Source organism: Lissotriton helveticus, chromosome 1_1 (assembly GCF_964261635.1).
Source record: "Lissotriton helveticus chromosome 1_1, aLisHel1.1, whole genome shotgun sequence".
Lineage (NCBI taxonomy): Eukaryota > Metazoa > Chordata > Amphibia > Caudata > Salamandridae > Lissotriton > Lissotriton helveticus.
Window position 1 is genome coordinate 286,848,696 of NC_136057.1, and position 14,354 is coordinate 286,863,049.

The window sequence follows — 14,354 nt, forward strand, 5'->3', positions numbered from 1 at the left end:
CTGTAACAAAACCGGCCCCCTGGGGCCCAAAACCGGCCCCCACCCTTGCGGCCGACCGGGGGAATGCCCGGTGCCTGCAACGGCCAGTCCGGGCCTGGCCAGCACCGACATACACTTTTAGACACACCTCCCGCCACAAGTTCTAGAATTGCGAACTTTAGAGCTGGGGAGCTACGTTCGAATCTCGGCATCAGCTCAACATCCTGTGATTCCAGGCAAATCGCTTTGTCTCCCCGTGCCTACCACAAATGAATGTGTTCTTCTGTAATGTAAATTGTGCTCATGCCATGTTGTCGAGTTCGCACTATATAATATTGCATGGAAAAATATAGTAGGGAAACTCGAGTTCACACACTACTGAACGCGCACTCTTAAGTGCATCAGCAGTGCACTATGAATCGGAGCGTTTCACAGGCCTGTCACAGATAAGAAATGCTATCAAAACGAAATCCTACAAAACAATATATTACTGGCCGGCAGCAATTCATACCCAGACAACGTTGGGACGGGCTGCTAGTTAGACATATGACAGTTGATCTCTTCAGGTCTATGGCGACTGAATGAGAAAATCCCAACATCTCATTGGAAATTGGAAAAAGACGACTGCAAATTCATAAAACAATCTACTCCTTCATCACACTGTTTGGTTAATCATAGCCTCATCTTGATTGCCCTCTCCACCTAGTTCCCCAAGTCTTTCGCATTCAGACGACTAATACCTGTTTTATATTACTCACCTGGACTATCAGGACTCTTCCTCTTCTCCAGGGCTTTGTGACTATGTTGGATCCATACAATGCTAGAATCTCCATGCACTATTCATCTATGCTGGATTCATGCTAATGTTGTATTGTGTTAATCACCACTCTCTCTTAAACATGCTATCACAAAGTCCTCTGAAACTACTGCGCAGTGGCTAAAAGTACTTAACAAACCTCTCATGCAAAATGAATGTAAATTATTCAAACATTTTTAATTAAGATTGTATATGGTTTTAAATAATTATTACAATAAAGATGATTCATTCATTCATACAAGTTGCCAGTAATACACAATGGTTATTCTCTATGGCTACCATGTAGCCTCCTACAATGCTACTACCCTTACAGAATTAACGAACCGCAGTAAACATTCCTCGAGCCCTCACTTTTCTTCTCACCTGGAGGTTCTGCTTAATGCGCTCAGCAGTGAAGCTCTTAGCTAAGGCCACAACGCCCCTCTGGAGCTGGTAGCGCAAGGCAATCTGGGCTGGTGACTTATTGTACTTTTGCCCGATCTTCACAAGTACAGGGTCTTCCAGGAGCATCGGGGAATTTTGATCAATCCTGCATGAGAAAAGGCAATAATCTTTTCTTACTTAGTGCAACAGACTGATATGCACAGGTTTGAAAAAACTTTAATATAACATATGACTGTACCATGGTCAATATCTCAGCATTCTTGACCTGCCTACATTACACAATCTGTGTCAGCGTTGCTCTTTGTATGATTGAGAGTGCAGAATCCTGCATCACTTTAGGGTGTCCTACAAATAATTACTGATTCCATTCCAGGAAGGGTTAAAGAACAAAGGTCAACTAGCAGTTGTCTAGAGCGCCACCTGCAGGTAGATGTTCCATTGGTCCTACAACCAGCAAATGTTGCACCCGTGTGGGGGGGATACTTGCATGACCTAGAGCCACAAAGACCCTTTCCCAGGCCCTGCTGTGAAAAATGCAAGCTTTTCAGCGAGAAATTGTCCACAAACAACAGTGTCGCTGTGAATCAGCTGCACATAGCGAACAACTATATACATATCGTAAGCTGACGACACAATGTAGCAGTCCTTATGTAGTATCCATCTATTCTAAACGTCTCAAGCATAGCCCCTCTGGCCAACACAGAATACGTCCTTAACTTGTACAAATGCACTGAACTTGCCATCATCCGATAACTACCAATAGAAGTGAACAGAACTTGAAAGTGTGTCGTTATGACTGACCCTATCTGAAAACTTCAGGTACCCTTATTACAGGCTTGTGAACTCCTGTGACGTACACAGTGCTAGGGTGAGTCATCATGAGCGTGAAGGCTATGATTGCCATGAGTGTGACGCATTTGAAATTCGGAGAGATGCTGCATGCTGTGGGTGAACCTCCACAACAGTCAAAGGGGTCATTGAATCTTGTCATTTATAGAACTAGACTGTAATAACATGCTACTTTGATTGTCCCGACCTGTTGTCGAGTGACCAAAATGGAAGACAAACGTGAAAACATCCAGCAGAATGCGCATTGTGTGAGGGTAGGATCCCGCGTTAGACTCCAGTACCCTACATGTTGCATGTGTATTGTTTGTGAGATAATCATGATCCTACATGTTGTGAATGTGTGTGTCCTAACTTCCAACATATGTCCCCAATGCCATACCCCAATTAGGGTTAGCTGGTATGCTGGGTACTAGGTCTGATTTCTCATTGAGGTGGACACCAGTCACAGCATCCAGCTTCCATCTACTTTCAATAAGTTAACGTTGCACTTTGCAAAAAATTCTGAATCACAAAGTGTGATTACATTTTTTGTGACTGCAAAACATACCGATGACAGGACACTTGGAATCCATCTGCTTAATAGATAACCCCTCTGTAGTTATGTCATGCTTGATTAATTGGACGGCATCAACTCTTTCCTTCTCATCTTTCTTCTGTCAAGAAAATTATTTTCCAAGAGAAGCTTGCTTCTATGTGCAAAGCCTAGCAAGCTTTGTGCTACAAAAAAGCCACAATTATTGGTTATTCCCGAAGGCTATCAAGGCTATGCAAATGTCTCCCTCAGGCATCTAGATGTCATGTCATCTGCAAATCATGTTTGGTGTCCTGGAGTAAAGTGTATTGAGAACACATTTGAAGATGTGTTGTGTATGTGCTCACTTTAAGACAAGGCATGAAAAACTGGCAGGGTATCTTCATTTGATAACAACTGAAGGTCTGATATTATAATTGATATTCGTGATTTCCTGAGGTAAAAATAGGACCCGCCACTCCAAAATCCTGTATGGTACAGTTGAAGATTTTAGTATTAAAACATTTTCATTGAAGGATTGCCACACAGATAATCACACAGTTACTGACATAGCCATAACAATCGTTAGTGGAACGAAAAGTAAGAATCAAGAATCAAATAAGTCCATCAGTACTGGTGCAAATCTAGAATATCGAGGATAGCTAATATATGCAACCCTGTAATGGGAAAGAACCCCCCCCCTCCAACCAAAACCTTTGCCCATCCCCACCCACCCTTGTTCAATGTCCACCGCCCGTCAACATCCATACCCAAACCACCTCCCACCGGGCCTCAACTACTCTGTCTCCGAGAGGCGCAATAATCGGAGATACCGAGGACAAGTGACTTCACGGAATTCCGAGGCCAGTAAGGGCAAGAAGGGTTGCCACAGCTCCGCATATTTGGTACCCTCTCCAGCCATTGTCAGCGACAGCTTGTCCATACCAAGCACTAACCATAGGCGATGGAGCCACCCATGAAATGTAGGAACATGTGCAGTTTGCCAGTGTTAAGAATATTCTGCACCGCTGAACCCAGCGCAATCGCAATCAGGCGACCTCTGTGGGAGTGTAACCGATATGTCAAGGGATTCGGTAGTCCCAGTAGGACATATGATGGGAAACGGGGAACCTCTGTGTCAAAGTGCGCGTCTACCTTGTCTAATATCTGCTTCCAATACCCTTGGAGCTGCGCGCAATCCCAAAGTAAATGAACCAGTGTGCCCACCTGACCGCAGCCCCGCCAGCACATTGGGTCCCTAGTGTGATCCCTTTCATGGAGCCGTTCGGGGATATAGTACCAGTAAGTCGCGATCTTGGTGAGTGTATCCATGAGTCCCATGTGATATGCAGAATGCCTCGCTCTGTAATATATTCCCTCCCATTCCTTGCGACTAAGCGTCCTGCCTAGGTCCCTCTCCCAGCGCGCCCTGCCAGCACTATAGGTGTGCGTGTATTTAACCTGTAGCCTCCTATATAGGTCTGATATACATTTTTTGTCCGTTGTGCGCGTGATTAACCAATGTTCATAGGGCATGAGATGCCTATCCGCCACGGGGCGTACTTGCTGGTTAAGCGCCCATTGTCGTGCCCGTAGGTATCGAAGCCTCTCCGCTTCTGGCAGGCCATATTCCTGCTTAAAATGCAAGAAGGGAATTATTCCCTCCGCCGTATACAAATGAAAGAGATACCGGTACCCCGCAGGCCTCCATCTGGCGTAGGCCGCTGGATCCATTCCCAGTGCGAAATCAGGATTGTCCATGATAGGGGTAAGAGGAGACGGGAAGGTGGTGAGTTCATGGCTGACGTTGGTGTGGTCCCAGACTTCCAACGGAACCCTTGTAATATAGGAGGCGTACAGATAAAGGGGTCTGTCCTGCTTATGGAGAACAGGAATTTCTTGCAGTGGCCTACCAGACACTGCTTGGACTTGGAACAGCCAGTGTTTTTCAGACTCCCATCTATCAAGAGACGTAATTGAGCAGCCTGAAAATAGAGCTTAAAATCTGGAAGCCGAATCCCTCCCCATTCCGAAGGATGCATCGCCAACTGCAGCTTCAGGCGCGGTTTCCGCCCGTTCCATATGAACTGCGCCAGGTCCGACTGTGTTTGCTTTATCCATTCCAGCGGAGGCCGGAGAGGGATAGTGCGAAATAAATATAAGATCTGAGGGAGAACAGTCATCTTGACCGCTGTGACTTTGCCTAGCCAAGACAATGGATAGTGTTTCCACCGTCCCAACCCCTGTCGAATCTTTTGCCTCAGCAGGCCATAATTGATATTAACTGTATCTAGCAGAGAGGGGGCCAATTGAATCCCCAAATAGGGGACTGCTCTGGTGCCCATTGGGGAGCAAGTCCTGCAGCAGGTCCCGAGTGGATTTCTCTAGGGACAGGTCAAGGGCCACTGACTTGCTCATATTAACCTTAAGCCCAGCGACTCGCCCAAATAGCTCCAGGTCTTCGAAACACGCGGGTAAGGAGTAGTCCCTCGTTTGAGACAACGAGAGCAAGACATCGTCTTAGTATAAGCTGATAGTATGGACGTAACCCCCGAATCTGATCCCCGTCACGAGCGGGTTAAAACTCATTTTCTGTGCCAACGGTTCCATGTAGAGGGCGAAAAGGAGGGGCGACAATGGGCACCCCTGCCTCGTACCCCTCCCGGTAGAAAACCGGGGGGATGTTTAGCCGTTAACGCATATCGTGGCCGTCTGGAGTTTGTAACAGTTCAGCACATACGTTCGAAACTTTGACCGCAGCCCCACCTTCTCCAGTACTTTCTCTAAATAGGGCCAGTGGACCCTATTGAACGCTTTCTCGGCGTCGATAGTCAACATCATGTTCTCCCCCTCCTTGCGTGTAGTCTTCTATATAAGATGTAAAGCCCGTTTAGTATTATCAGAGGTTTGTCGTTCGGGGATGAACCCGGCCTGATCCGGGTCGATTAGGCTTCCCATGTGGGGCGCAAGTCGGGCAGGCAAAATCCCTGTATATAATTTATGATCAACACTAAGGAGAGAAATAGGGCGATATGCCCCACACTGTGACCGGTCTTTTCCAAGCTTTGGTATGACAGCGATGGAGGCCTCCAAGAGGTCACCCGGGATCGCCCCTGGATCCGAAAAATAATTAAAAAGGCGCATGAGAAGAGGGGCAACCAGAGTGGAAAACGTTTTTAAAAAGCTCGCTGGAAAGCCATCTGGCCCAGGTTTCTTCACCACTTTAAGGCGTGAGATGGCGGCAACAACTTCTTCCGGCCGGATGTCCCGCTCCAGATGATCCACCTGATCCTTTGTGAGGGCTGGAAGAGGGATGGAGGCAAGAAAAGCATCCCCATCCAGGTCACCAGAGGGACCGCAGGAGTAGAGGTCCGCATAAAAATCACTGAAAGCACTGGCGATATCATGGTCTTCCGTGACACACCTACCGTCCCCCCGAAGGATTTCCTGCACCTTATGCTGCTGCCTAACCTCGCGCAGTTTGTACGCTAATAAGCGCCCACATCTATCTCCTCCAGTGTAGTATGCAAACCCGCAAACTCCGGCCTATCTTGATCCATAGCTGCTAGCTGTTGCCTAATCACTTTCAGTTGCCTCCATACCCTAGGAGCCCCTGTCCTCTGGTGCATTTGCTCTAGCTCCCTGGTCCGCTGGGTGAGGTCATCTCGCTTACATTGCCATTCAGCATTCTCTGCGCAGAGATTGCTATAAACTCTCCTCTTATGACGGCCTTCAGCGCTGCCCACTGTGTCGTAATCGTGGTGTCTGTGTTACTATTGTGGGCAAGATAGTCTGTGATCGCGCGCTGTATCCGTGTAACCACCTCTTTGCAATGTAATAACATCTTCCTGAGGTGCCAGGTCCGCTGCGCGTGCTGAGCCGGGGGAAGTGAGAGGACAACTGTCACTGTGGCACGATCAGAACGGGACTCAATCCCCATCTCCACTTTAGTAGCTAGCGCATAAGTAGGAGAGTCCGCAAGCAAATAATCTAGGCGGGCGTACGTTTTGTGCGCACTAGAATAATAAGAATATTCTCTCTCCTTGGGGTGAAAACTGCGCCATAGGTCCCTGAAGCCTAGCTCACCTAAACGAGACAGTCCCTCTACGGAAAGGGTACCAGACTGGGAGGTGCGCTGATACGATCTATCCAAATTATTATCAAAGACCAGATTCAGATCTCCCCCCAACGCGATGTGGCGGTCCGGTGCAGTAGTGGCCTCCGTGACAGCTGTGTGAAAATACCTCTCCTGACCTTCATTGGGGGCATAGATGGAGCCGATAGTAAACGTAGTGTCGCATAAAGAAAATCTATAGGCCGATTTGTGCAGGAATTTACCCCTAAACTTATGCGTCATCAAGATGGCAACTCCTGCTGTCTTGGTAGGGTTAGAGGATAAAAGCTGAAGGGGAAGCTTCCGAGAGCGGAGACGATGGCATTCTCTTTGTAAGAGATGCGTCTCCTGCAGGAGGCAAATGTCTGCATGGGATTGTTCTAAGCATAACAGAACCGCTCTGCGCTTAACTGGGTTATTTAGCCCTCTCACGTTAAGTGTGAGTATTTTGAGTTCTGTGTCCGGCATCTACCCTGTGACGTTCGTGGACAGGTGGCAGAGCATGCTAGCAGTAAGAGACCTAAGGGCCCGGAGTTTGCTCCTCCCCAACAAGCACGATCTGAGGGCATCTATCCCAGTCTTGGGCGCCCAGTGGACAAAGAGCAGGAAACCCCCCTAAAACAAACCCCCTACCAAGAAACCCCCAAATTGAAAAAAGATATACTCGAACATATTGTCCATCATCCGCAGGTGATTGGTAATACAGTAATTTAGGTAATCCATCAACTTTCCCTTTAGCCCCCCCCCCCCTCCCGCCAACGGCCTAAAGCCAAGAGCAAGCAAACAGTCGGCCATAAAAGGTTAGAAAAGTCAGCCAGGTTTGGTAGAAGTTAGATCTGATGAGACCGCTTCCACAGCGGCGCGTTGAACCTCCACAATCTCCGCTGCAGGAGGCTTCTTCACCCTGCGTCTCCGCAGTCTGCTGGCGCCATTGGGGCTTAGAGTCCCCCTGTTCCACAGCCAGGCTGGCTGAATCGCTGTCCTCAGCAGGTGGGTCGATGCCCAGTATTTGGCAGGCCGCCAACAGGGAACGTAGCTGATAAAGCTTATTGTCCAATTTGAACACGAGGCAAAACGGGTGGCCCCAGCTGTAGGAGATGTTACGTTGTTGGAGGTAAGTTGTGACTGGCTTAAAAATTCTGCGCTTCTGCAGGGTGAGGGCAGACAAATCTTGAAACAGAACCAGTGATTGGTTTCGAAAGGACAGAGGGTGCAGCTGTTGGGCCTTTTGAGGAATCTCCTCCTTGGTGCGGTAATCTTGTACATACACTAAGATGTCTGGAGGTGGGGCCATGGCAGAGCGCAGGGGACCCACACGGTGGGCCCTATCCAGGCGAATATCCGTGTCCAATGAGCGCCCCAAAATGTGATTGAAAATGTCCCTTGAGAAGCTGAACAGGTCCTTCGTGTCATCAGTCAATGTCACTCCCCTAATCCATACATTGTGGCGACGAGAGCAGTTCTCCAAGTCTTTCAGGTGGATCAGTAGTTCGACCTGTTGGTCGTGGATCTGAAGGATTTCCGGCTGCAACGCCGCTATTCCGGTGTCTTTCCCGTCGCTCTTTTCCTCCAGTTCCGCCACCCTCTCGCCGATGCCGTCCATGTCCCTGGAGACCTCTTTAATCTCGTCCATAATCTCCTTTTTCAGGGTGTGGATATCCTCCCTCAGTGTGTTAAACAATGATTCCAGAAAGGATTTGGTGATGGGCTCAGACCCATCTTCCCTTCCTGAGGCGGGCTGTGTAGAACTCGAGGCCATGGGGGTAGATTGCTGGTTCGCCTGTGCTTTGGCGAACAGGTCCTTCAGAGTCTTGTCCCTATGCCCCCTGGAGGTGGACATCGCACATACTAGACACCACCGGGATAGCAGTCCTGGCACAATCAACTCGCAGCAACTCTCGCGGACCTAACAGGTCTGATGATTCCAATTTGAGTGCTCACGACCAGTGCAACCCAGCGGGCCCTACTTGCGCACGCCGGAACCTCAGGAGGCATATGGACCAGTACGGAGGTACTGGTAATAGGTGGAGGAGACTCTCTGTGGACAAAGGATTGGTGGCCCACTAGTTTGGGTCCTGTACCTACTCCTAGTCAAGAAGCTAAAAACTTGGGTGTCTGGATAGACAACAAGCTATCATATGACAGCCATATCAAAAAAACGGTGGGCAAATGTTTTGGAGTTATGAAAACTCTTAACCGCACCCTAGATCTGCTTCCCCTGAACTCCAGACGCACAATGACTCAGGCACTTATCACTTCCCGAATAGACTACGGCAATGTACTGCTGCTGGGAACATCGGATAAAAACATTAGAAAGTTGCAAGTCCTGCAAAACTCAGCGGCTCGCCTTGTGCTGAGACTTCCTCGTAGGGCTCCGTCTAAACCTTCCCTGGCCTCCCTTCATTGGCTACCCATCCGACACAGGATACTATTTAAAGCCCTCCTATGGTGTCACAGGATCATCCATCTAAAAGCCCCGTCTTATTTGTCCGACTTAGCCATACCTTATGAGCCGAACAGGACCCTACGCTCTATGGGAATGGGGCTGCTTAAAACCTCGCGCATAAAAAAAGCCAGGATGGGTGGCAAGTCCTTCCGCACCCTTGCGGCTAGGAAATGGAATGCCCTCCCTGCATCCATCAGATTAGAACAAAATGAGGCTTCTTTCAGGAAGCTGCTGAAAACTCATTTATTTACTCTATAATGTACAGCTTCTCTGATCTCTGGCCAAGACTTCTCTCTCCACACAGCGCGGGGACACGCCGGGAGGCGTCACCAGGCGCTTTATAAGCCCCTTTAATAATATGCAGCTGTTAACTTTCTCCACAAAACGATGCTGGCTATGTGACCCCCAGAGTCCACAAAAGGCCAAGGGCTCCGCTGCAACACGCCGCTCGCTCTGGGCTCCCCAATTTCATCCCTGAGGGCCACACCACCTCAATGCCTCTTTAGAGCCGTCCAGAAAAAGTCGCAGTCCCAGCTCAGTCTCGACTGCAAGTGTCCTCTCACCCCCGGCCCTCCGCCGCCACTCCTGCCATGCTGCGAGGACTCCACCACACCATCTGACGCCTATCCTCCCATCCACCTTTGGAGCGCTTCAGGAGCTGGGCCCAGTCCAGACACAGACCACTCTGCTCTTCCCCTCACTGCGCCAGTTGGACTGCTCCCAATGTCTCTTCCCCAACACAGTACCTGGCGTGCAGGAGTTCAACAACCGCAGGTAACTGCGTCGCAATGATAGGACTGGTCATTCATGGCAGGGCCCCCCATAGTGGCAGCATCGGGCCGGGGCTGCACAGGCGCGAACACAAAATGGCGGACTCACGCTCTCGTCCATTCTCCACTTTCGGGAGCTTCCAGGCTGCTCCTCTGTCTGCCCCATGTCTCAATCACTGCAGGCTGCGTCTTTCAAGCCTTGCGCCCACAGAATCTCCGCTCAGCTTCAATGGGCCCTCCAAGGGTTAGCCAGATCTCCGATGGCCTCTCCCCATGGAAGGCCCGTTACTGTGCCACCGGCCGCAGCACAGCAATACAGCCTCCCGCAGCACTCACCAGGCCGATCGTCAAGTACAGGTCAGCGGCCGCCCGCTAGGCTATGCACCCAGCATCCAGCCCTGGCAGGGGGAACCAGTCGTCCGACCCGGCTGCTCTGCGCTGCAAACTCCGCTCCCTGTCCGCCGCAGGTCTCGCTCTCACCACCACACGGTAGCCGCCAGCAGGAGCTGTAGACCCGCTCTCCACACCTCTCACTTAGGGGCGCCGCTGTCACCAAAGGTCCTGCTCACACTCCGAGTCAGTCAGGAAACCACAGGCTCAATATGGCGACCCGGATGCGCCCTCAGGCCCTACCTCCCACAGCAGCCGCTGCGGCGTTCGCAAGGTGCTTCTGCTGCGTAGATTACCTCCAGCGGGCCGGGTCCTCAGCATCAGACGCCGCGCCCGTTAAGTAAGGCGGGGGCCCGATGTACCGCTACCCGGGCTATGCACAGTCCACCACTACGCCTCTCAGCTCCGTCTCGGCGGCGGGTCCGGGACCGCAGCGGAGCACGTCTGCCCGGCCTTCGTCGCAGCACCCAGGGAAACTCACAGCACAGTTAGCACAGACACCACCTGTGAGAAATCGGCCAACATTAGCTGGAAACAGCCGAAAGGCCGGTGCTTTGGTAGGCCGTCGGCGGGAGCTCCGGAGCAGTACGTCTGCTCACGCCGCCATCTTGGCCACACCCCGACAATCCAGTTGAAGATTTTAGGTAAGAGGTGACACAAGGACCTGATTGAAATCTGGACTATTCAGAGAAAAAACTTACTATCCAGGTAAACATCTTTGGACAGGTGACAACGACTTCCCAGGAAGGTGTTGATAAGCTGTAGCAGGACAGGAAGACTAAACTGCTTTCACCTTCTCCATCCTATTTAGACACTGTGGAGATAGTGAAATCAGTCAATCACAAGGATAGCATAGATGGGGTGTCCCATGGACTACCATATGAGCTATTCCCTTTTCAATTCACTAGATACGGAAGAGTGCCTCTATGTTTGCAGGATATAAATATGTCTTGGACTTCCTATTCATGTTTACCCTTAGAATGATGGAATCTGTAGCATTTGATATTTTCCATCATAGGCAGTAGGTAGAAGAGTAATATGGAAGACCTGAAAGACATGCCAGGTAGAAGATAAAGATTTTATCACAACAGGGTTGATGATTTTAACAATCTAAAATGGGCCATTATACTTAATGCCAAATGTAGGAGATTTGATGAAAGGGGTGAAATTGGGATAGTATTACCACATTTTATCACCAAATTGAAAAGAATACATTTCTTTCTTGTTGCATTGTGGTAATTCTTAAGACATTTGGACATCAGTAATTAGCTCAATACATTTCTCTCTTATTACTTTGTGGTTATTCTTCAGATTTTTAGATAGCAGTAATTAGATCCTTTCTAGTGCCGTTCATTGTCTTTAAGACACCACAAAGGACAGGAATGTCTTAGCTGTTTGGACAAGTGTTAGGGTAAGCACATTTATGGAATCAATAAGAAGCCAAAGGAGGCCAAAATCCATCCTCAAATGGCATTGCTCATTCTGTTGCTAACAATAGTCTCCAATCAAATTGGGTTACATAGGTAAAGCACTGCATATTTATTGAGGCCCTTTTTTATATATTTGTTTAGAGGGTAAAGAAAGTAAAAGAAAAATATCTAGCTAAAAAGAAGCTCTTTGAATGACTATGGGGCTGATTTAGAGTTTGGCGTAGAGGGTACTCCATCTCAGCGGCGATGGAGTATGTCCTATACCAAAATTTTGATCTGCTTGCCTAATTTAGAGGTAGGCAGACTACTGCAACGGGATAGGGGGTCATCAGAGGTAAGCCACACAACGGTCTTCCCTGTTCATAGTGGACAGTTAGATGGCTTTTTTATTTTTACTGCATGCCACTGCTAGGTTTATCCTGGTGGTGAGGGATGTAAAAAAAAAAAGAAATATTACCCAGAGGCCATGGGAGAAAACTACGGTATGGGAGTCATTTTTTTTTTCTTTTTTTCAAAAATATACTTGCCACTGTGGGTGTTTGTTATTGAAAAATAAAACACTTTGGAAATGTTTGTCAACCAGTCATCATATTTGACAAAGCCACATGTCAAACTTTGCATACATTGACAAGAACCACTATGACGTGGTCCCTGCAAATGAACAGAGATTTCTGCTGGGTTGGAAAACATCTTTAAATTTGGCAGAGTGAGTAAAAGATGTAAGTCTTCAGCCATCCAGTCCGCCTTTACCTTGCATGCAAAACCTTAAATGAGTCCCTTAGTAGCTTAGATAATTGGGAACAATAAGCCACCTATTAGATATTGTTGATGGTGACCATGATAGTGGTACATCTTTCAGAAGGAGAACATTCTACTATAAAGTCTGTTGAAGTGTATTCCTACTGACACACTGGTGCATGCAGAGGCCTGTTTCCCATAAAGACTCCCCTACGCTTGCAAGTAAATTTAACAAGATGAAATAAAATCTTTGACATCTCTGGATATGGGTGGCTACCATAGATGGTATCTGAAATATTTTCTGTGACCCTTACACTTAAAAAACATGCTGGTAAGGAAAAAGTAAGGAGTTAAGAAAGCTAAAAACGTCTTTGAAAGAAAGGTTTTGACATCTTAAGGGTGTTCTTACTGATAATGATAGGTCAAAGTCAGTTACAACATTTTGGTTTGAGATATCCAAGAAACAACAAAAGCATACTAGAAAGAAAATATGTTCAACATCTTGCCTTCTGTTTCTATGCTCTACGTGTTGAAGATTCTGGTGAGCTTTTCTCTGTTGAGCTCTTAAACCATAATGTCTCCATTCTATGGAGTGTTTAATATAGTAGGAAGGTCTTTCAACTAAACTGAAAAATATTTTTTAGAAGTTGCCAAAATTGCAGTTGGTTGTATCTGGATCAAAGCAATGGTGACATTTTCCGTTTAGGTCAAGAAAGCTTTGTTAGCAGTAGGGGTCCACAAAGTAGGAGATATCTGATGGGAGCAGGAAAAGAGGAATAATTAACATTGATGTCTTTAGAGAAGTTCGCAACTCCACGATAACATGACATTTAAGGGTTGGAGGTTAGGGCCAGCCTGTCGTGTATTAATCTTTACTTTCCATATACGATGGAAATGTCTTCAGAGAATAACATTATTCCTAGGTATTTTGTAGAAGATATTTCAGAACAGCATTTCTTTGGATTAGCTAACGAGTGAAGTATGTGTAAATAGTACTGGACAGCTTTGACCTAAGTTTCATGCTATTCTGGTGTTTTGGAAACAATTGGTATGCAATCTCACTGTGATATAACAAAATATAAAAGATACTGTCCTTGAATCTTTAAAAACTCCATGGAGTACAACCAAACCTAAAGTAAAATTTTCCAGTAGTAAAAGAAACTTAACAAAGTTGGGTTAGAAGTCTTCTATTTGCATCAGTCTCGGGTAAATGGTCCTCCTTACGTCTAATTTGGTAAAGTTCAGGGCTTCCTTCAAGATCTCCAACAGATCGAAAGTAGGAGGAAGGGAAAATCTTTTTAATTTAAACTCCCATGATTAGTGACTATCTGTTTAAGTAGGGTTCTTCTTTGGTACAAAAAATAGAGAGGCACAAGAGTCCTGGGACTGATAAATAAGTGAATGAATTGATACTCTTGCCGAGATTTTCTCTTCAGTTGAGTTGCAGAGAATATTCTTCTGAAAGACAGCATGTGCCTGTAGATCTATGAGATAAATAAAACGTCTGTGTAACGGTACAATTCTTTCTGGGGCATCACATAGCATATCCACAAATGGTATGACACTTAGTAAGAGTTTCATATATATGACTATTAAAGCTGGAGAGTTTATGTTAATTTTCTATGACAGTGTGGAATGGCAAAAGACCGGAGTTGTACAATGCTATACCTAATGTACCCTTCTAACTACCATGGTCTTGAAAGGTGAATTTACAATTGTATTATATATATATATTACCAAGAGATCCGCAGGCTCTCTTATAACACCAAAAAACAATCTGTTGTATTGTTGTGCTAATTGCAGATGAAAGAGTGGTGTCTTACTCGTAACAGGGCCGATGGAAAGTATTGTTTTAATGTTATAAGGGTGTTTGTTTCAGGAGGTAGACTAAGGTGAAAATCAGCCAAGTCCACAGACAAATATTAC

At 47.1% G+C, this 14,354-nt stretch overlaps 1 protein-coding gene across 1 annotated transcript in view; it reads right to left on the reverse strand.

Moving 5' to 3' along the window:
• LOC144796503 (aldo-keto reductase family 1 member C1-like) overlaps positions 1-14,354 on the reverse strand; it is a 224,778-nt gene that overhangs the window by 35,236 nt on the left and 175,188 nt on the right. The window contains exon 8 of the mRNA XM_078668206.1: positions 1,160-1,325. Coding sequence (XP_078524332.1) covers positions 1,160-1,325 — 166 coding nt within the window. The remainder of the gene's footprint in view (positions 1-1,159; positions 1,326-14,354) is intronic.